This window comes from Anopheles gambiae, chromosome 3 (assembly GCF_943734735.2).
Source record: "Anopheles gambiae chromosome 3, idAnoGambNW_F1_1, whole genome shotgun sequence".
Classification (NCBI taxonomy): Eukaryota; Metazoa; Arthropoda; class Insecta; order Diptera; family Culicidae; genus Anopheles; species Anopheles gambiae.
Window position 1 is genome coordinate 83,860,931 of NC_064602.1, and position 23,147 is coordinate 83,884,077.

The following is a 23,147-nucleotide window of genomic DNA, read 5'->3' on the forward strand; positions in this document are numbered from 1 at the left end:
CATGGTGTTGATAAGACATTCCAATATATACATTAAAGCCTATGAGTTCGTTAAGTATGGTTAAAAAAAAGATTAAGTATGGGCAGTGCAGTGGGTGATCATATTTTCCCTTGATTGCAATCAAAGAAGCGAAACAACTTCTTAGAAATTAAAGCCTGCGCAATCTGCAATATAAACTTTAGAATTTTTCAGAATAATTTCAAAATTTTATTAATTTCAAAACCATTTCAAGACAAAAAACCCCTGACAAAAAGTAGAAAACTCCCTTCATAGAAATAAACTCCAGAACAGAATATGAAAACGGCTTTCCACACATAGTTTACTGAACACACAGAAAAAAATACCACACTACATATGCTGTATTTTTACACCGAAATCGCGATTTGCAACTTGGTGCCAAACGAGAAAAACAAAACCACAGAGCAGCTCCAAAACTGCTTCCAAAAAAATCTCCCCTCTTTAGTGTACATCCGGAGGCGCTGCTCCATTCATGCTAGATTTACTGCCAAGCACTGAATGTTCATGGTTCCCTTTCTTTCTCTCCTGTTACAGATTGCCCAACCAAACCATGCACTAGTGGCACTAGCGATTCCGGTGGGAAACGTGAATCAGCCATACTAACAACAGTAGTAACCCTACGGAAGCGACCGAAAGCGACAACATCCAACAGCCACCCCCCGGTATCGATGAAACGCAGCACAACGATGGCTGCACCAGCTACCACCGGAAAGATGACGGCACTCTGCTGCTGCTGCTTTCTTCTCCTACTGCTCCACACAGCGCTGCTGGTGGACGCGCTGCCCATCACCTCCAAACCGCTGGACAACAATCCGGACCATCTGACGTGGGAGGCGGCCTGGCTGTCGGAGGACAGCCGAGCACCGATGCCGCTCAGCGGCAAGTCGAAAAAAATCACTCCCAAATCCATCTTTATCACCCCGTTCCTGAACAGCTACAATACGTCCGCCTGCCCACCGGACTACAAGGTCGACTACAACGGCAAGTGCATCCAGGTGGTGAGCATCAACACGGCCGACATACTGGTGACGAAGCTGCAGAGCCTCTTCTCCCAGCACGGGGACGGCGGGGGCAGCAATGGCGGCGGGACCGGTGAGGATGATTACGATTACGATTACGATTCGACCGGGCCGTTCCATGTGAACCTACCGCTCAGTATCGATCTGCCGCCGGAACCACCGCAGCAGCAAGCACCGGCCGTTATACCGGCAGCTCCCCAGCTCACGTACAAGGATGTGCCCGGGCCAAGCTTCTACGACAGTGCGATGGTCGATGTGGCGACGGTCGAGCAGGACAAGGCCAAGATAACGACCGTATCGCTAGCCGAGCCGGTCAAACCATCCTCCGAGAAGCCCTTTCCTGCCACGTCCACCGCCAGCGCAGCCGAACAGCAGCCGGTGGTGGACCAAAGCGGCGCCGAAAGTACCGACCACAGTGACATCTCCTTTGTTGCGTTCGAAACCCTCCCCAACGGTACGCTGGTCGGTCAGGTCGAGCTGGAGGGAAGCAATAGTACGGTGGTGCAAAGCATATTTGTATCCTCCACTACGGCTGATGTACCGCTGGCCGACGCAGACAGCGCAACGGAGTCTACGGTCGCTCAGCACGCTGGTGGCGCCGGTACAACAACTGATCGTACTACTGATGCAGCTGCTACGGATGGTGATGCTGTAGTGAGCACCGTACTCACCACGCAGGATGCGCCAACGACTACAGTGCAGCAAGGTGAGGCCAGCAGTACCAGTACGACGGAGCAGGACGAGGATGAATCAACGCTTACGACCGATGTTACGAGTACCACCGAACAGGACGAGTCGGAGATGGAAAACATGAAGCTAGAGCTGGCTGAGGAGCTGCTGCTGATGGATAACAATCGTAGTTCGCTGGCACCGCTCGATCCATCCACTACGGGCTTTGCGGAAATGGATCTGGATACGGTTCCAACGTCCGAAACGCTACCAAGCGACGAACCGAGAAGCACTCATCAAGAACCTATCACCGTGAGCACTACGGTCCCACCGCCTGTGCGTCCACTTCTGCCCATACCTACGAAACCCTCCGTGCAGATCATAACCCCCATCAAAGGGAGCTGGGATCTGGGTATGAAGGGTGGATCGGCTCACCTGTTCGCCGCTAGTCATCACCATCTCATCCAGCAGGATCGCACCACGCGTGCCACACCGGAAACAACGACGCAGGCGATCACAGCCGAACGTTCGACCGAGCAACCGACTGTGCTGTCGGTACGTCAAGACTCGAAAGAGGACAGGAAAAACAGCGCAGAGGTGGATCGGCACGAGGCACTGCATGCACTGCGCGAGGCAAACGAGGCCAGCAATCGGTTCGTGTATCACCATCTCCCATCGATGCCATCGGTCCCTTCTTCCACCGCAAAAAGCGAGCCTACCTCCACCGAACTTCCAAGCAGCACGACCCAAAGCAGCAGCTTGCTGCAGGTGAGACCGCTCGCTTCGACACCGCCCGCCGGCAACAACAACAACTATCTCGAACAGTTGCGTAAAATCAACGAAATCGTTGCGGAAAAGCGGCGCCACCAGCAGCAACAGGAGCAGCAGCTCGGTGTCGGTTCGTCCAGCACGCGCATTCGCTTCCCATCGCGCGACGAAGAGACACTATCCGGTGCGGCAAGCAACAACTATCAGCAGCAGCAGCAGCAGCAGATAGGAAGCGGCGGTGTTCGGTTCCCCGGCTCGGCTAGCAATCGTCTGCCGGACATCTTCCCGAAGAAGTCACCGGACAGTACGACCCAGCGGCCCGCCTTCTGGTGGCTCCCGTCCGGCTGGGAGGTAGACCAGACCGGCAACAAGCCGATGTTGCTGCGCTTCTGGTCCCGAATGCCACTGGTACGTGACAGCTCCCAGCAGCAGCAACCATTGACGACGGGAAGTGCCAGTGATCCTGCTGCGGAGAGCAACAGCAATCGTTGGCGATCGGCAACAGGCTTCCAGCAGCAGCAGCAACAGCACCAACAAACACCAGGAACATCACATCCGGTCGCGACGGCACGGGGCAACTCCAAGAGTCCAAGCGAAAGCTTCTACAAGGAGGTGTCCGCCCAGGAGGTGTACAAGGTGATGAACGCCCGACAGCTGAACCATCAGAGCTAAGCCTGCGTGTCCTGTAAAACTCCAAGCTCCCTCTTCCCCCCTCATGCTCACCGCCCTCTCCCCTATTTTCCCCAGAGAGAGGTTTCACCTCGCCCAGGGAGAGATGAAGGGGCGGCGCGCAACCTTTACCAAAGTCCACACCAGCAGGCTTCGCAAGTCCAGCTTTAAGTATTACGTAATAATATCCAATGTCTAACCCCCTTTTTTTGGCGGCGCACACGCATTACCCCCCACTGATAAGAGCGGTGGAAACTAGGAGATTTTGAGTGTGCGTGCGTGCGTGCATGCGTGTGTGTGCGTGTGTTTGTACAGAATAGAGACGCGTAGATGGATACGCAATCTCACACAGAATTGCTCCGAAGAATTGTGGAGCCGATAGGACGATAAGCTTTTGTTAGGGTTTAAGGTAGTCATCCCCCTTCCCTTCTTCCAGTCAGTGGTGTGTACATGCTATCAACTACTTCTTTCACCCGTCGCGCGTCTGATCTTTCCAGCTTCCCATTACACCAACCGTAGCCCCCGAACAACCGTCCTCCACAGATGTACTACTCCCATAAAACCTTTGACCACTACTACTTCTGGGTGTTGCGCCTCCCTCCCTACACCTACCTGTACGAATCAGACAATCTGTGATATTGTGTTTCAAAGTTTTGCTTTCTTATCGAATGGGGTAAGAAAAAAAATGGCAAACTATTTTACAATCTCTCTACCGCTGTCCGCTCTCCCAATTATGCGTCCCAATTTTATGCGTTTTTACTTTTAAGTCTTATTTTCGCAACACTTACGAGGTATTTTGTTTTGTATTTGCTTTGCTTTTTTACATGCTAAAACGAAGGGAAAGAAGCATTTTCAGCTCATGAAAGTGCTAACCTTTCCGTTCCGGATCTTCCAACGATTGGGAATTGGAAATGGGAGTGAAAGATCAGACGTGTATCAGGGATCATAAGAAATGTTTTGGAGGATACCTGAATGGTAAGAATCGTGTTCCGTAACACTCTACGCTCATCTTCAGGAAGTCCAGTAGTAGGAAGTACTCACAACATGGTAACAGTATAGAGGAAGTTTCCAGCTGTAGAGCTGTAGCAACCACCAGTACCTTTCGTTCAACGCCGACCAGACTACTACCCTGACTAATTGTACATATTACACCAGTAGCGAACGATATACCATTGTATTAAGACGTTTTATTGTAGTAACAAACGGTTCTAGTGGTTAAGATCTGTATTATTCTATATTTATAGATTTTTAGTGTACTCACCACCACACACGCACACACACTCACACATCTAGCAACACACATGAGTTTTATGACGCGGCCAAACTAGAGAGCAACCCTTACCCCTATCTACTTATTATGGACGCACATACTTATACTACACCACCGAGGTGCGAGATGTTTGTCCCAAACCCCTCACTGTTACTTATATGTGTTACACTCTATAAACCACTACTTCAGCACAACCGTCGTGTTACGTTGGGAGGGGGCCGGCCGTGTTGCGCCGAATAGCCATGTGTGCATTAGAAACTTAAACAAAAACACTTCCTACTAAATTGTGCATTGTGCCCTGCACCCTGTCCGTTTTCCCGTTCTTTAGGGAGTCTGTACCACCCCTGTGCAAATTATTAGTAGTAGCTGCTGCAACGCAAAATTGTATCGGATGTATGTGCCAAATATATGTAACTGTGTACATGGATGGGTGTTTTTGTGTATAGGAGATAGAGCAGAAGTAGAGTTTTTGCGATCTTTAATGTTCATCGTATTTAAACTATGTACACACTTTCTCAGTAGGGAGGAAGCTTGGATTGATCGATTTTTTGTAGTAAGTAATGATGATCATCGAACAACGAACAGCGGTGTTCTAGTAACAGCGTCTGTCAAGCATCACAACCGAGCCAAAGTGCTCCCCTATATGTGTTTTCCACTCTGTTCTAATTGTACAATTCTTTCCCACTCGCCAACTACGTACTTTCTCTGTTGTAAGTGTTTAAGATGTGTTACGCCAAACGTAAGACGCGATGCGTCTTATTAGCAAGTGTGTGTGTGTCCCTACCCGCACTATCCATCACCGTTTGCACAATGAGTATTGATGTTTAACCGTGTAGTGTAGGGTAGACTAGCAGGTAGAACTGTCTCTGTATATACTGTTGTCGCTATGGAGCAAGTACGAGCGGCAACAAAACACGTCAGGCTTTCGTACACGAAGCAGGAAGGTTATTACGTATGTGTGTGTACTGCGTTATCATTGAATATGACGTCATATGGTTCGTGTTTTACCTTGTGTAATAACCTCTCTATAGCCTAGCTGCTGTATCTCTCGATGTCGTGACAAGCGTCCTATTGTAGGGACCATCTTGATGAATGGTTAGGGTTACGCGTAATACACGCGACCGCTGGTAGTATTCGAACGCACGCAGCAGCGGAAACTCCTTACATTAATCCCGGAGCAATGCATACGCCTCCCGATAGCCGTTTAACGCACAAATGAAAAAAATGGGATATATGGTGGCTCTGTATGAGCGTGTGACGTATGGGTGTCTAGATGGCAACGATAATGGCACATTATCTAACCCCTCCTTTTAATAAACGCTAAAAACAAACGTATATAGCAAGACTATTTTAGAAGAATACCAACCCACACACGCAGCACACGCACTCACATTGCCGAGTGAGTAAGTGGCGAATGTTTCGGATAACAGTACTCTACCAGTCTAGTATCTCCTAGAAGGAACGCATAGTAGACACATGACTACCGGTATATACTTACAGAACAGAACCGTAGATTTAAATCACAAAACACACACACACACGTACAGAAATCAACAAAAGAAGAAAACTATCGTAAAATTGATCGTTGTCGTGTATTTGATTCTGGATGAAAATGATGACAAAACACACTGGTCACCATCAGGGTCGTTGCTTACAATAATTGTCCCTTAAAAGTATCTCTCCATTCTTACATTAGTACGGTACGGCATTAAGTTCTTCGAGTTGAGCGTAGCGATTGCGATCATTCTCTTTGGTACTTGGTAAACGCTAAGAACACCTGCTCCAGGCTCGTTTGTCCGATCGAGTAATCCTCAATGTTGAGCTGCTGCTTCGCCTGCTCCATCACACCGAAGATCTGCGACCATTTCATGCTGTTAGAGCGGATGTAGTACGTCAGTAGGTCCTGGTATTCCTCTCTGGAAAGAAATGAAGTCGTTAGTGAATTCCTCCAGTGCCAACTGGAGTCTCTTCTGCGCTTCCACTTACTTCAGGTGCGAATCCGGAAACTTCGCCACAATGTGATCCTTAATGTTCTGCAGATCAAGCGTATCGCTTTCCTTCCCCTTGCCACCACCATCGACACGCTTCGCCTTGATCGTCAGCACGAAACCCTGCGAGAACTTGTTCTTTAAGTGCTGCGTCGAACCAATGCACTTGAACTCCCCGTTCACCATGATGGCCAGCCGCGTACACAGTGCCTCGCACTCCTCCATGCTGTGTGACGTCAGTACGATCGTTTTGCCACTGTCCCTCACCCGGCAGACACCGTTCCAGAGGTTGCGCTTCGCCCCCGGATCCATACCGGACGTCGGTTCGTCCAGGTACACGACCGACGGATTGCCGAGCATCGCGAGGGCAGTGCTTAGCTTGCGCTTATTGCCACCACTGTACGCTTTGACCTGTTTGTCCAAGTGCTTCTCAAAGCCAAACTCCCGCGCCAGGTACATACTGACGGTGGGGATATTGAACCTCGGCACACCACGCAGCAGCGAGAACAGCTTTAACGTTTCCCGCCCGGTAAGATCTTCGATCAGTGCATCAAACTGTGGACAGTAACCGATATGCTGGTGGACCTTTTTCAGCTCACTCTTCAGGCTGTGACCCTTGATCCAGGCATCGCCAAACGAGATCGTCTCATCGCCGGACAGCATCTTGAAGGTGGTCGTCTTACCCGCTCCATTAGCACCAAGTAATCCAAAGCATTCCGAGCTGTGGAAGGAGGAGATGATACGTTACAAATAGGAATCCTAATGAGATCATCCTCACGCCCCTTACCTGTTGATACCAACGCTCAGCTGATTGACGGCCAAGAACCGATTGTAGTACTTGGTCATCTCATGTGCCACCAGATTGGTGCGCGCTCGTTCCTCCACCGTCATGGCAGCGATCCGCTCCTTCTCCCTTGCCACATCCGAATCCATCTCCCGCGTACCGTCACCCGTGTCCGCTTTGAAGTGTTTGCGATGGTACCACTCGCGTCCCTTCTGCACCAGCAGCTTTAACACCTTAAAGTCAAGCAGCAACAGTATCGCAAAGTAGGCGACCGTCATAACGAGACAGTAAAACAGATGCCGCCCAATACCGGGCCGTTCCCACTGGTAGTAGTACAGCCCGTCCTCGCAGATGGGCAGCGGGGTTACACCAGGCGGGCGTACCGCATCACACGCATCGATCGTAACGGACATATGGCTTAGATTGACGATCGCATCGCACAGCGCGAAGTGTGGAAAGATCAGGAACACGTTCGACAGGACGTCCGAGAGTTCCTCCAGCTCGAACATGTCCGTGCCGAGCAGATACACAAAGATGAACAGTGCCGTCCCGGTGACGATGTACGCTACGCTTATGCGGATAAATGCGGCCGGTGCTACATTGTAGTACAGCGTTACGATGTACGTCAGGGGTAGCGCAGGCACTCCAACAAACAGGAACACCGAGTAGAGCCGGAACACTTCGCCGCCGGTACTGAAGCCCGGTTCCTGGAAGATTGCTACAGTTACGATAATAAAGATGCACACGAACGCGTACGTTAGGTAGTCCCAGATGAATCCCGTGAACCAGTAGGTCAGCCGGTTGACACCACTGACGAGCTGGAGCAGTTTCGCTTTGGTGACGCGTTCGCGAATGTAGAAGATGACGTAGAAACCCACCACGAACGACATTGCGAAGCCGGTGTAGTAAGCCAGCTGGAAGCCTAGATTGTTAAACGTACGCATCAGTTGAAGCTGGAATTGGAAGGGAAGAAGACGTTATTGATGAATCACGAAACTTGTGTTGAGAAAGTCTGATTCACAGCAGGAAGCCTAAATAATCAATATATCAATAATTAAATTCAATCTATCATTGTGAGATTTGCTTGAAGCTTTAGATTCTTGAATCTTTAATACCGCATTAATTTGCTAGACATTTATAAAACTTCTCAGGCTTAAAACATTTCAAATTTCAAATCCCGTAACTCTTCAAATATTCAGGATTCACTAGCTCCATAATCCAACATTCAAGACGCGACTGGTAGAAATTCTTCATTATATGATCTTTTTGACTTCTAAAATCAAATCTCCAAAATCCAACAAGACTCACCCTCGTTTCATCCGTGTACGGCAGTGGGAAGTTCGTGATGGAAATGTTGTACCCTCGCGTTCCCGTAAACGTGGTTAGCAAAGCGTTGTGCATCATCTGCAACGCGACCGGTGGTGAATGGAGTGCCTCATTGTTAAACCAAGCCGTCAGATTGTGGTTCAAGATGCCAGCCCCCACGATAAACTGCCGATTGACCATCATCAAGTTCAGGTCGGCAAAGTGTAGAAACACGTCCTCCATCCAATCCACGATTCGTAACGGTATGCTTGGCATACTGCGAAACAGCTTCATGTAGTTGTCCAGAATCCTAATTAAAAAAAAAAACGAGAATACAATTCTTTAAACATTATTTCAATCATTCTAGCATAAGTAGTTGTCAGTTCTTACTGTTGTTGGAGTGGATCAGCTTGATCATCTGGTTCGCGCTGTATCAACGTCAAGGAGGGATTGTAAAATCGCAGCCCAAGGGCACGCGGTGGCATATCCCCCGAACCGCCCCAGTTCCGCACCACCGCAATCGTTACCGCCACAAAAAGCACCGGTATCAGTACCTGCACTACCAGCAAGAACCAATTCCTGTACGTCTGGTAGATCTTCTTCAGGAATAGTGCCCAAATCTGATAGACGAATAGCCGCCATCCTTCCAACAGCTCATAGTCATCAACCGTAGTGCGTGACTCAAGGTCCGTCCCGGTGCTGTACGAGTGCAGGCTGTGCAGACTTGCCTCCTCGCCCACCTGCGACACACCGGTCGAGTCGGAACCAACCTTCATAAACACCTCCTCGAGCGTGGTAAGTGATATGCCAAAGTCGCAGATGCACAGCTCCTCACCACGCTTTTCCAACTCTTCCAGCATCGTTTGAAAGCCGCGCGAATGTTCCTCCTGCAGCAGGTACGACAGCTCCGAGCCGACGTTCGACTCCACCTGTATGAGCGGGATGTGCTTGCGCAGTACCTCCGTCACCCGGTCCACATCACAGTCCGGCTGCTTCACGCATATCAATCGATAGCCAACGCCGTACTTTTTCTTCAGGAAAAACGACGATCCAACTGCCTTCAGCTTACCGTCCGCCATGATCGCGATACGATCACCGAGCATATCTGCTTCGTCCATGAAGTGTGTCGAAAGGATCATGGTGCGGCGCGTCTTCTCTGCGATCAGTAGATCCCACAGCGCACGTCTTGCTGCCGGATCCATGCCGGACGTTGGTTCGTCGCACAGCACTACCCGCGAGCCGGCACATAGGGCGATACCGACACAGAGCTTTCGCTTCATACCACCGGACAGGCTGGACGAACGGACATCCGCCTTGTCCACCAGCTCCAGCGCTTTAATGTACTTGTCAATTTCGTACTGGGCTTGCAACTTCGAGAGCCCTTTCAGACGTCCGTAGAAGTACAGATGTTCACGCACCGTCAGTCCATCGAAGAGGATGTTGTGCTGTGGACAGTAGCCCAGCGATAGCCGAACCGATTTCATCTCCGTTCGTATGTCGTGTCCCCAGATGATGGCCGTGCCGGAGCTGGGACGCTTCATACCCGTCAGCATCGACATGGTGGTAGTCTTGCCGGCACCATTGTGCCCCAACAGGGCCGTTATTTGTCCCTCGAACATGTTGAATGATAATCCTTCTACTGCAATCTTCTTGTTGGAGTACACTTTCCGAAGTTCGCGGATCTGTATGCGGGGGATGCGTCCTTTCGGCTCTGCCTCGATGTTGTCGTTCATTTTACTGGAAACACTTTGACTTACGGGCTCTGTGGAAAGATAAACTTATGATCGTTAAAGAAACGGTTTGCTTCTACAGCTATGCATTGCTACTTACCATCGGAGGATGGTCGTTCACCGCACCAGAAGCGCTTCGTCACAAAGAAGTACCACGGTTGCGCTAGCCCAAAGTCTCCCGGGAACACCTGCTCAATGTAGAGCGTAATCAGCATGTAAATCGCCGCATTACCAAGCAACATTAGCAGCATCTGCCCTATGTTGATATCATCAACATCGCTATCGTGAAACAGTGTCGACCACTGAACGCCCTGCGTAGTGCCTTCGTACACACCGACCAACCGCATCGCGAACCCGATCGCAGAGTTGAGAAGCAGCGCCGATCCAAGCTTCTGCGAGACTGTTAGGTTGCGGTAATCCTGCACCATAATGATGTACGGTGCAAACGCCAGGAACCAGATGATGGCCGCAACAGCACCACCCGAATTAGCCTTAGAAAACAACGTACTCAGCATGAAGGAGAAGGTAATGATCGATATGCCGTACACGAAGAAGATCAACCAGATCACACCGGCATCCGAGTACGTCAGCACAGAAACGTTTGGCGTCGAGTACCAGGGCACTTTCAGGAACAGCACTACCAGCCCGATCGAGATCTGCGTAAACACGAAACACTTGACGAACCAGGAAGTCCACAGCACCCAGTTCTGGAGGCCCATGATCTTCATCGCTTCCTTGATCTGTTTCTCCTTCTCGAACAGAATGTTCTTCACGATGCTGATGCACGGATAGATAAACGCCAGCATTACCGAGATCGGCAGAAAGGTGGTTAAGCTCGAGGGGAAACTATCCTCCCGAAACGGGGGATAGGGAAACCGTTGCAGATACACGTCCGGTATCGGATCGGGGATCGTTTTGAACTGTTGCGCGAACGATTTGAAGATAAAGTGCTGCAGCGTTAGGAACCCTTCGCGGAAGTAACCGGGCGATGGTCCACCATCGCTTTCCTCGGCAAACCGGGCACCGCCATCGGGGCGCGAGCCCCAGCGTCGATCCGTCTGCCAGCTATGGCCGACGGTGAACTGGGACCGCTGTTCACCCGGAAAGCGTAAGCGATAGTTTAAGCGCTGCGGTAGCGTGCTCGATCCATTCAGCCGTATGTCGAACTCTACACCAGCGAACGAGTTCGTGCCGAGCAGGAAGTCTTGCAGGGCAGACCCGTTCGGGAGGGGCTGGAGCTCCAGATTCATCCACTCACCGACCGGCTCCATGAGGGTGCGGAGGGCTGGCCCGTTTGGGGAGTAGGCGAGAGTGTCTTGGAACGGTATGACCAGGTTCCTCCTGCGGGATAATGAGGGTATATGACAGAGGATTGTATTAGTTTTAGTAGAGTAATCTTTCTTTATGGTTCGATAATTGAGAAGTTAATATGATGAGGATAAAGATAGAGTTCAACGGCCTTTAAAACTGCCTTCACATCTTCTTCTACTTGGTTTAACGACCTTCATTAGCCCATTGTAGGGATGCTTTGTTGTCAGTATGTTTATAATGTTTTTGACATGAAATTGATATATATTGGTATGATATTGAAATTGATTCAAATAAAATACAAGTTAAAAAATTGTTACTGTTGTGGACAGACCGCTGCCTCATCCTGAGGGCTCACTGTTGACAGCAGGGCTGTCATCCTGTGACGTCCTCAGTGAGGATCGCGGCGCGAGCAGGACCGGTCGTCCTCTCCCCGCATTGCGTGTGCTGTATTTATATTATTTATTACGTGCGTGTGTTATTGTATAACATATACCAAAGATATTTGTTAAATATATATATTCTGTTTGTGCCGTACACACCACCGTCTCATGTTTGTTTTGTGCGGACACAACAGTGGCGACGAGGATGGGATCCTCCTCGCGTAGGGGGGGATCCTACAAAGGACCGACGCAGCACGGAGACCACCATCGCGGTTCCACCATCGCGCAACCGCCATCGCGCAGGATGGGCACGCTCAGGGCTTGCGCGAAGCCCCGAAGGGATCCTCACTCCGCTGCAGCATTATACCGGACAAGGCGAGGGGACATTCCGCTTTGGACCGTCGTCACACGGCATCACCGCCGCCCGCTGCAGCGTCATCGGACACACACTGGTGCAGCATCGTCATCGCGGCGCCACAGCCGCCCTTCTGCACCAGCATCATCGCGGAGCCCGATAAGGCACAGTGCTGAGGCATTTCGGCTGCCCCCTGTGGACCTTCATCGCCGGCGCTCCAGCTGCACAGGTGCGTCTCGACGGCGACACCACTGTCGCCCCTGTGCAGCACCATCACATGTGTCCCGAGTGCACAGTCGTCGTGCGCGGCATCACGGTCGCCCGCTGTGCACTCGCATCGTCATCATCATCACCATCATCCTGCGCGCCCTGCACAGCAGTTCACCGGCAGCGACATCACGGTCGCCCCTGTGCAGTGGTACCGGCTGAGCGGTCCAAGCGCGCGCGGCACCACGGCCGCCCCCTGCTCAGCCGCACATCGACGCCCCAACGGCAGCAGCATCCGGAGAGCTGCCTCATCAGCATCATCGGCGTCCGGTGCAACGGCTTACGACAACAGCATCATGCTGCAGTTGCACCAACAACAACAACAACACCAACAACAACACCAACAACAACACCACAGCGGCTGCCCCCTGTTGCAGCCCGCAACGCTCATCCCGTTCGAGCGTTAGGCACGGAGGCCGTTCAGCACTCTCCCCCGTTTTACACAGCGCCACTTGAGCCATACGCTTGCCACTCCGGTTTTAAGTACATTAAAACCGCTGCGTTGGCTTAAGCCGTACCGGCTTAATTAAAACGGGGAGATGTTGTGGACAGACCGCTGCCTCATCCTGAGGGCTCACTGTTGACAGCAGGGCTGTCATCCTGTGACGTCCTCAGTGAGGATCGCGGCGCGAGCAGGACCGGTCGTCCTCTCCCCGCATTGCGTGTGCTGTATTTATATTATTTATTACGTGCGTGTGTTATTGTATAACATATACCAAAGATATTTGTTAAATATATATATTCTGTTTGTGCCGTACACACCACCGTCTCATGTTTGTTTTGTGCGGACAAAACAGTTACCAATCTGTATACAACTTAATACAACATCCAAGTCATCGTCTCAAAAAGCACTAGGGAGTTTGGAATAATCTATCTTGTATTACAAAGTTATAAAAATCAACTGAAGGATCTACTAAATATTGTAAAAAAACTCCTTTGTTGCGAATGTTTTGTATAATTGGCTATTATTAAATGCAATAATTGAGGTTTTAACGATGTCATTGGCTCTTAGCTGAGAAACTCATCAAAATCACTAATTGGACACAACAATTATCATAATAACATAACTCTCACCTTCATGAAACAAATTGAAACATGTATAAAAATCATTTATCTTGCCCCAAAAGTGAAAAATAATAGTTAATAAGGTGTCCATTTTTTTTCTTTATTTTTAAGGAGTTTTTGAGCCAATTGGCCTCATTTGCCTCAATAAGGTGTCCATGATATCCAAAACAACAGGACCAATACGATAATTGTTCTAAAAAGGTTGAAAGTTGTGCTAAAATATTTGTGCTTGTTTCAATCGTTCCAGCCAATCGTTGTGCTCTGTTAGAATTCAAACATTGAATTTATTCTGCAATAACATACAATAATTAATAAGTAACCTTAACCAAACCTATCATTTTTTCATCAAAATTTTTGTTTTTGTATTGTATTTTTGTTTAATTTTTAAAGCTTTAGTACAGGAGTATGATAGAAATTCTAACATATACCTTTGATTTTTAGCATGATTTCTACTCATCTACTCTCACCAGATAACTATCATTGAAGTCATTTGATTGCCTAATGTTACAAAATGCGACGTTAGGCATGATTCAATCGACCGAAAATATCCCCGTGTGTACTACACAGCGACACAATGGAAAGCTATTGATCCCCATCTGAATCTTATCACGCTTCCTCACTGTGGCTTAGCATACCGACGGGTTTTTTTCAAACATTAATTATTTTACCTATCCCTTCGTGGTTCTTTTCCCCTCTTTTGTTTTGCAAACTCGATAAAACGACCCCTGCCCCACGCGACACAATGACAAAAAAAAAACATTGTGGTAAAAATGGACAGTCGATTCGATATCTGTTTCACCACACTAATCCTTACCTGATAGCGGTAAAGTTGGTGATATCCATCGGCTGGTAGACGGAAACGTGCGGGACGTGTTCGATTTCGGTTAAACTGCGCAGCCCCACCATCAGCAGCATGAACAGGGGTGGAATGAAGATCTCTACCAGGCTGGACACCTTGCTTCTCCAGTGTAGTAGAAAGTTCTTCCAGAGAAGCAGCACGAACTTGCCCCAGCCGGACGTACCGGCCGGTTGGGTGAGCGTTGTCGCGGCCGCCGTACTGGTCGATTGAGCCGTTAGGATGGCCATTTTTTTTTTGAATTAGTACACTTTCCGTGCAATTAGTAGATTATTGGGGCACTTGTTGTTTGTGGTTATACTTAAGACGCACTTTTTTTGCACTACTGTTGTTATTCGTTTTTTTGTGGATGAGATTAAAGAGCAAACTGTAGTACGACACTGATACTGACAAGGACACTGTTTCAATCTCAAACGATCGCTTTGGGGTTTCTTTTTTTGGGGTTATGCTGCAAAAAACACTCTTAATAATAGCACGTTAACTGCACTTAAGTATTCTTATGGTTCACTTTCAAATCACAAAACACTCACTTTACCATGCGCACCGTACTACGCGCTACGGCGCATGCGGTGCTAGCACCGAAACCCCAGCCCTTCAGATGGCCGTACTGCTTGCCTCGATGGTCAACCACAAACTAACCCGTCACACCTAGATCAATTTCCGGGCAAAAACGCCTAGCTCACTCATATCCAGCCCTAAGGCACAACGGAGATAAGCTAACTCTGTAGCTCGCGCCCTTCCTCTCTTTAGCCGATATGATAAAACCTTACTTTTTGGTTATAACCTGCCAAAAAATGTAGTCCAACACGGTAGGATGGTGTACAAAATTTCAGATGGATAAATTGATAAAGTTTGCGCCACATGATAAGGTGCGCACGATAAAGCAACCGACATCAGACAGGCCGGTAGCGAAATCAGCAGCGCTGCAACCACAACAGCTGCGCTGCTGCTGGTGATGGTACAGGTGACAGTGAAGCAATGGCATCGACTACGGCGCATCTTCCACTTCCCTCGTATTGATGGGTTTGACTATTGACGGGGTTCAGGTATTCATGGCTTTGAGAATTACTGATTTATGGGACAGCAATAAGTGGGGCAGTTTAGGTTACAGCACCACATCACAAAGGTATTGAAAAGGAGTACTAAAACACGATACTACACGTGTGATGTGCACACGTTTTACGGATCTTTGCGTCTCTGCGGAAGGTTTCCGGTATTGGGACAGAGTTGATTTATCTTAGTTTTTTTCACTGTAGTGTAGTAGTATTTTAGTTTTGTTTAAAAAGCATCACTATAACACTATAATGTAAGACAAACTCTTTTGAATACATGTTTGTGGTAGAATACGGAAAGATTATATATTTTCAAGTGTTAGAACGATTAGGTGATAATATCATCTTTCAAGCTGTAGACTGGATTCTTCATAAAGCAAGCGTTGTAGATAATCTCATAAGCTTAAATGATTACACAACGGAGGATAAACTGCTTAAGTTGATGACTAAATATCATATCAATTAAGTAGAAAAATTTTCAATTAGCAATTAAATATATGATGGCACCTCCTGACACCAGGCTGTATTCATAGAGATAACGTTCCGATAGATGAACCAAACCCCCCAAGTGCCACAAATCCACTAAACGACCACTAAACGGCTTCTAAACGACTCAAGTTCTCTACCTAAACGGAATATAGAAAGACTTCGTTTAGCAGACGGCAAACGACTCATGCATTCTAAAAATAGCGAAAAAGCTGGTGGCGCTCTCTGTTGGTGGGATACCCCAACCAGTTGAGCTTCATCGCTTGGCGGAGAGCTTTCTCATTTCCTCTGTACTGCTGTATGGTTTCGCATTGCAGTTATGCATCGCTAGAACTAGAACGACGATACGATTGTTTAAATACTAAACTCCAATGGAAACCACTAGCACTGAAGCAAGTGAGATTTGAGTAATGGTCGTTGGTGTCGGTACCCACGTATCTGACCACACGACCATTCATATCCCAAGTGCCACAAATCCACTAAACGACCACTAAACGGCTTCTAAACGGCTCAAGTTCTCTACCTAAACGGAATATAGAAAGACTTCGTTTAGCAGACGGCAAACGACTCATGTATTCTAAAAATAGCGAAAAAGCTGGTGGCGCTCTCTGTTGGTGGGATACCCCAACCAGTTGAGCTTCATCGCTTGGAGGAGAGCTTTCTCATTTCCTCTGTACTGTTGTATGGTTTCGCATTGAAGTTATGCATCGCTAGAACTAGAACGGCGATACGATTGTTTAAATACTAAACTCCAATGATAACCACCAGCACTGAAGCAAGTGAGATTTGAGTAAGAGTCGTTGGTGTTGATACCCACGTATCTGACCACACGACCATTCATATAGATTTTTGCTCAGAAAGTTAGAAGGTTATATAGGTCATGATAAGATGAAACTTGTCGAAACACATTGTAAGAAAAGGATGGCAATATAATGATGAGTTGTAATACGCCATCTATTGATCAAACCAATGAAGCTGTGGAGCTTTCATTTTTTTTCTATGGATATTCAATTTTCCAGTCGTTTAAGCTTAATCTGTGGCGCTTGGGATAGATTTTTGCTCTGAAAGTAAGAAGGCTATATAGGTCATGATAAGATGAAACTTGTCGAAACACATTGCAAGAAAAGGATAGCAATAAAATGATGAGTTGTAATACGCCATCTATTGATCAAACCAATGAGGCTGTGGAGCTTTCATTTTTTTCTATGGATATTCAATTTTCCAGTCGTGTAAGCTTAATCTGTGGCGCTTGGGCCTAGCATTGAACGGCTATGATGACGGTTAAAACGCAGACCATGTATGTAAGATTTTTGCCACAAAGATTTTTAGAACCAAGGATTTTTTCGATCAAGATTTCTGTGATCAATGATTTTTGTGCTCAGGATTTTTGTGACCAAGGATTTCCAAGAATCTTGGTCACAAAAATCATTGGTCGAAAGAATCCTTGGTCACAAAATCCTTGGTCACAAAATTCTTGGTCACAATAATTCTTGGTAACAAAATCCTTGATCACAAAAATTCTTGGTCCCAAAAAATTGTTAGTCACAAAATCCTTGGTCACAAAAATTCTTGGTAACAAAGATCCTTGGTCATACAAATCTTGGTCGCAAAAATCCTTGGTCACAAAATCCTTGGTCGCAAAAATTGTTGGTCGCAAAAATTCTTGGTCACAATGATCCTTGCTCTGATTTGATGCTGATGCTGATTTTACTCCTTTTGCAACGGTCTGACCAATTGTTCCTTCGTGTAAACACACTCTACGAGGTAAATACATGTAGTCACCCTGTAAAACCGTCGCACCGCCCTGTACACACCTCGATTCCCGTTTCTCGTAGCTGTCAAAACACTTTGTTTTGTTGTTGTTCTCGTCATTCTTTGTTTGGAATTATTCAGCACAAAAAAGCACGAAAAATTCCCCGACAACCGGCAGCGGCACAGTTCCTTCTGCCATGTCCGGGTTAACCTGTCTTCCTGTCTGTTTCTGTTGAGTGATTCGAACATTCTCTTCACTTCGTTGGCTGTGTGTTTTTTTGTGAAGCGTATCAAAACAAAAAAGTCAATTCTACGCGTTCAACAGCGCGGTGTGCCATCGGACATCAATCACCACCACCACGCAAACCACAATGTCGTCCGAGTTACAGCACGAAAATCATCTCATCCAGCTGCGTGCAAAACTGAACGAGCGTAAAATTAAGCTATGGGAGGTGCCATACATGCAGGTGGAAGGTGATGAGCAGCGGCACAGCAACGGCGTAGAGATGCTCCGGCTGGCCGAACAGTTCGGCGCCGAGCTCGGTATTGCGACGGAGCTCTGCCTCCGGACGCTGACCGCACTGCAGCGGAATGCGCTGGACAAGCTGCAGTCGAAGGATGAGTTCCAGCGGACGGGCCTCGCGACGGTACGTGTCCGTGCACCGACCCAGACCGGATCGAACCGGGAGTTTGATCTGAAGGTGCAGGTCACGGAAACGGGCAGCCAGCTTTGCGAGCTGATCGGACAACGGCTGTCGCTCGATGCTCGGAAGTGAGTGGGAGTGGTTAGGTTAGGAATGGAATGGGTGAACTGGAATAGTGAGATGCTTTTCTTTGTGGTTATTTTTAGAATCAAGCTGGTATGCTCGGGCAAGATCATAAACGGAGTGCGTACACTCCAGGAGCAGAAGGTATCGAACGGGGCCACCGTGATGGCCCTGGTGATGGCGTGCAGCGAGGAGGAAGCGAAGCGCGAATGCTCGACGTACGATCGTGTGCACAAGATTCGCTCCGATGCCGAGATGCTGATCAACGAGAACGATAGCTCGAACTTTCTGAGCGTAAGTAGCGTAGTTGATTATAATGAATTTATACGAAATAGTTTGACAATCCCAAACGTTATCCAGGAACGCTCTTGCAATAGCTTGGCATGAAAAGATAAAATTATCTAACCTTAAAATGTAAATTCATGCTGGAATGATTCGGAACAAAATGAAGCTTTATTTGTATCTGTGAAATCAAACACAATGATGTAACAAATGATGCCACCGGTTTCAACATTTTAGCTGCAATGTATGTATTATTGCCTGTGGAATAGACGTTTATGGGTGTTTCGTGTTGAAGTAGTAATTTAACATTTAAGTATTTCCTGAATTCTGTCAGTTGTGTAATGATTGGTTTAACGATCTTCTCCGCACGTTTACTTTTCTTTACCATTCAGTGCTGCTGTGCATTCCTGGTACAAATGTTATGTGACTTATTCAATTTATTATGCCAAAATTTTCTTTATTCTATGCTCTATTAGCTCTCAAAGCTTTGTTTTGATAATGAAAATGATGTTGATTGTGGTGATAAGCTTCACCTCAAAGCCCAACCCAGGTTTATGAAACAAGGAATCTTATAAGACATCTAAAGTTGCATACATAAATGTTCAAAGCTGAGTAGTATTGCCCTATCACCGACCTGTATTACCTAGGAGGCTTACTGAAGCTTAATTTTAAAAGCGTGCCCCACTTAAAGCTTTATAAATTATTCTGACAATTGTATAAGATTACTGCATTAATATAAAATACTGATATTATAGAGTGCCTATAGGACAAAAATGGCCAAAAAAGGTGTACATTCTAAAATTTACTAAAAAAACGTCTTAAAACAAAGCTATAGGAAGTACACACGCATGAAGAATTAAAAGAAATACATGCTTAAGACTACTTTTAGGAGAACCATTTAAGCAGTGCAGCAAAATGTCATGATCATCACGAACGAAACAATGAACATATCCGTTATAGCTTGATGCTCATTGCTGGTACTCATGCATGCATAGCTTGATGTCTACACGCGAGGGGTTCTACACAGGGAAAAGATGGGGAAGGGGCCAATGTTGTTTTGTCTGTGGTAGCTTGATGCTCATGCGAAAGTGCGTCATGACGTGTCAAACGCGACGTGCGAGTGCTTGAGTCAAACGCGAAACGCTGACTGACAAGCTGAGCATAATCATGACTTTTTTTTTCTGAATGTGAACAGTGCTGCCAAATGCCACTGTTTCAGTTATCAACACTCATGACTCAAGCGAAGCTCTAATCACCTCGCGTACACAACTGAGATGATCAGGGGTGAGACTCAAACACTTGGTGGTCCAATCACATGTTTGATGACATTTCGTTTAGCACCCAACTCTTGATCACTCACTTGGTCAGGACATTTTCTGTCCGCGCCGCAGATCTCCCATGACTATCGGGATGAGCACCGACGGAAAATGTCGCGACCAAGTGACTGTCCTAGACTTGGTTGCACAAAATGTCACCTTGTCATGTGATGGTCGCACCAACTGTTTGAGTCTCATCTCAGATCATCACAGTAGAGTTCATGACGCTAACATTATTTTGTTGCAGCCGGAATTTGTCATGACTATGACAGTGACATTATGCGGAACTGATCACAGCAAAAAAAAAGTCATGACATAATGACTAACCAAGCATTGGTCGCAAAAATGTCAAGAAGCATGCATTGGCCACACCAATCGCTTTGAGTATCACTTCTGACTATGACAATTGAGTACGTGACGCTGACATGAATTTTGTGACATTGACAGTGACATTTTGCAGCACTGCATTTAACTATTATACCCACTCACACATCCTTTCCGCTCTACTCTCCAGATTGAGGACCAATCAGGCAATGCGATCTTTCTGCCAAAGAATGAAAAGCAAGCACTCCTCATGGGACTCACCCTGTACGAGAAGGGCAAGGCGGCAATGAAGGCGGATAGCTGCGAGGAAGCGCTGCTGCTGCTGCTGGAAGCGGACCACGACTTCCGGAACTGCAACTCCCAGCTGCTGAACGTGGTCGACAACTACGCACTGCTCAATCTCGACATTGTGTGGTGCTATCTAAGACTGAAGGTTTGCGACCGTTTCACCTTCAAATTTCCGTCTATCATTCTAAACATTATTTCCCCCCCCCCCCCCCCCCCCCCCCGCAGAACCTAAACCAACTGCCCGACGCGGAGGAGCGGCTGAAAGTGTGCGAGCTCAAGTTCCAGCAGAGCTACGGCAAAAACATGGCCCGCGTCGCGGCAATCCGTGGCGAACAGTCGAACGAGAAGATACTGCTCGTGCGGCTGCACCTGCTGAAAGCCGTCCTGTACTTCCACCAGAACAAGCGCGACGATGCGCGGACCATGTTCCGGGTGGTGGAAACGGAGCTGCTGAAGCTGCGCATCGACGACGACTGTCTGAGCCGGCTGATGGAGTGTGGGTACGGGATGAAGGAGTGCCGCATAGCGCTGCGCGCCTGCTCGAACGACGTGGAGGCAGCGATCGAGTTCATCCACAGCCAGCGCGAGACGCGCCGGGCGAACGAGCGGCGCTCGGAGCGGGAACGACAGCTGTACCGCACGATCGGGCATGACGCGTCGGAGGGCGGCGATACGCTGCGGCTCAAGCTCGAGCTGGTCGATCAGCTGATGGAGATGGGCTATCCGGAGGAGCTGGCGGCGCTGGCGCTGAAGCGAAGCGCGAACGACATCAACGGTGCGCTGAACGAGCTGGAACGGAACGGGGAGGCGCTGCAGGCCGAGCTGCTGCGCACGGTGCTGGTGGACGAGGAGCTGCAGGCGAAGCTGGAAGCGCTCGGGTTCGGTGGGCAGGTGGCCCAGGTCGCCCTGAAGCTGATGGCAAACGATTACGACCGCGCTACGAACTATCTGCTCACGAACGTACAGAACGGACGGTACAGTGAGGGTTTGCAGCGTGCGATCGATGTGCTCGAGCGACAGGGCAGTAGTAGTAGTAGTCGCAAAGGAAGTGTATCGGAAGGCACGGACCAACAACCGGCGGCGGCGGCTTCCGACCAGCAGCCCTCGACGAGCAAACGAACCACATCCACCTCATCCGACACTTCCGCAGACGAGGCGAAGAGGCAGGAGCGAAAGCGCAAGAAGGAAATGCTCGACCTGCTGTTCAAGAGCTTCTCGCAGGACATACGCACGACGGCCGATGCGCATCTCGATCTGCCGCTCGACGAGGAGATGAGCCTGCTGGAGCAGTACAAGAAGCTGCTCGGGATGGAATGACCCAGGAGCGAATTCGGTGCCAAAAGTGTTGTTGGAAGTGTTCTTACTGGAGTTGAGGGAACAATTTGCCTTATTTTTTTGTATCTGCGTAGATGTACCTGATGTCTACACGCGAGGGGTTTTACAGAGGAAAAAAAATGGGGAAGGGGTTAATGTTGTTTTGTCTTCCGGAAACAGGATAACCATCCACCGTTATTCCCCGTATTACCAATACAATTTGCAAATGATTGTAAAGAGAGCAGCTTTGCTGGAAATAGTTTAAAAAAAGCTCCATTTTATTGTGTTTTAATGCTTTTTTAATTTCTTTTATCCATTAAATTATCCATTTGTATTTCTCAAATTAATTTAGTCACTTTTTCATAATACAGAACCAAATTTTAATCTGCTTTAAATTGACTCTTGTCGCTTCCCTACTACTGTTGCCGAATCTGTTGTTTCACTTGCTTTCGAAATAAAAGTGCATGTTCTCTTGATGTATTACAACAATTGTTTGTAACTTTGACTACGGAAAAAATAAATAAAAACATTACGTCATATTAGATTTTTGTTAATTTTGGTCTTTTCTGCCAAAACGGATTGTTGATTGATTTGTAATTTGAAGTGCTGATCGATGAATAAATGTAAAACAACAAGATAATATATATTGTTGGTAGTTGGCAAAAATGATGAAAAAATTAATTTTAGTATTTTTTTCCAATAAGGCATGATTAGTTTTGATAGGAAAAATCCAACAAGAAAAGCGAATATTTATTTATTTAAAGTAATTGTTCAAATACTAACGAGAATTGGTTTGCTCATTGTGAAAAAAATGGCAGTGAGAATCATGCAAAATTACTAAAAAACTAAACTCGTTTAACAATGGATTCTTTCCCCCTTTTTTCCAGCAACCCAAAGTAACGGTCATAAATTCAAAATCACTACGAAACCATCTCCCTCTCCTTGTTTTTTCGCTTGCTCCTTTTTGCTCGCTTTCTCTAAACACGCTCCATCCCTCTCTCTCTCTCTCTCACTCGCCCGTCCTCGCGTGGCGTCCCTTTTCAGCGTCGCTTTTTTGCGAAAACCGATTCAAATCCGATTCAAATTCGTTTTCTGCCACCAGGCAAGCATCC

At 47.6% G+C, this 23,147-nt stretch overlaps 3 protein-coding genes across 6 annotated transcripts in view; 2 read left to right on the plus strand and 1 right to left on the minus strand.

Moving 5' to 3' along the window:
• LOC5668046 (mucin-2) overlaps positions 1–5,991 on the plus strand; it is an 81,908-nt gene extending 75,917 nt beyond the window's left edge. For all 4 annotated transcript variants that reach the window (XM_061661135.1, XM_061661136.1, XM_061661137.1 and 1 more), the window contains one exon: positions 553–5,991. In XM_061661135.1, coding sequence (XP_061517119.1) covers positions 553–3,146 — 2,594 coding nt within the window. In that variant the 3' untranslated portion in view covers positions 3,147–5,991. The remainder of the gene's footprint in view (positions 1–552) is intronic.
• On the minus strand, positions 5,987–15,408 carry LOC133393932 (phospholipid-transporting ATPase ABCA3-like). Its single transcript, XM_061661133.1, has 7 exons — positions 14,413–15,408; positions 10,321–11,561; positions 8,881–10,252; positions 8,494–8,800; positions 7,189–8,138; positions 6,400–7,122; positions 5,987–6,329 (listed from the first exon to the last, which is right to left on the minus strand). Exons 1-7 carry the CDS (start codon positions 14,682–14,684, stop codon positions 6,155–6,157), a joined length of 5,040 nt encoding a protein of 1,679 aa, XP_061517117.1. The 5' UTR covers positions 14,685–15,408; the 3' UTR covers positions 5,987–6,154.
• Positions 15,409–17,834: 2,426 nt separating this feature from the next.
• On the plus strand, positions 17,835–22,577 carry LOC1268650 (NEDD8 ultimate buster 1). Its single transcript, XM_061655246.1, has 4 exons — positions 17,835–18,516; positions 18,595–18,805; positions 20,624–20,866; positions 20,947–22,577. Exons 1-4 carry the CDS (start codon positions 18,116–18,118, stop codon positions 22,036–22,038), a joined length of 1,947 nt encoding a protein of 648 aa, XP_061511230.1. The 5' UTR covers positions 17,835–18,115; the 3' UTR covers positions 22,039–22,577.
• The last annotated feature ends 570 nt before the right edge of the window (positions 22,578–23,147 follow it).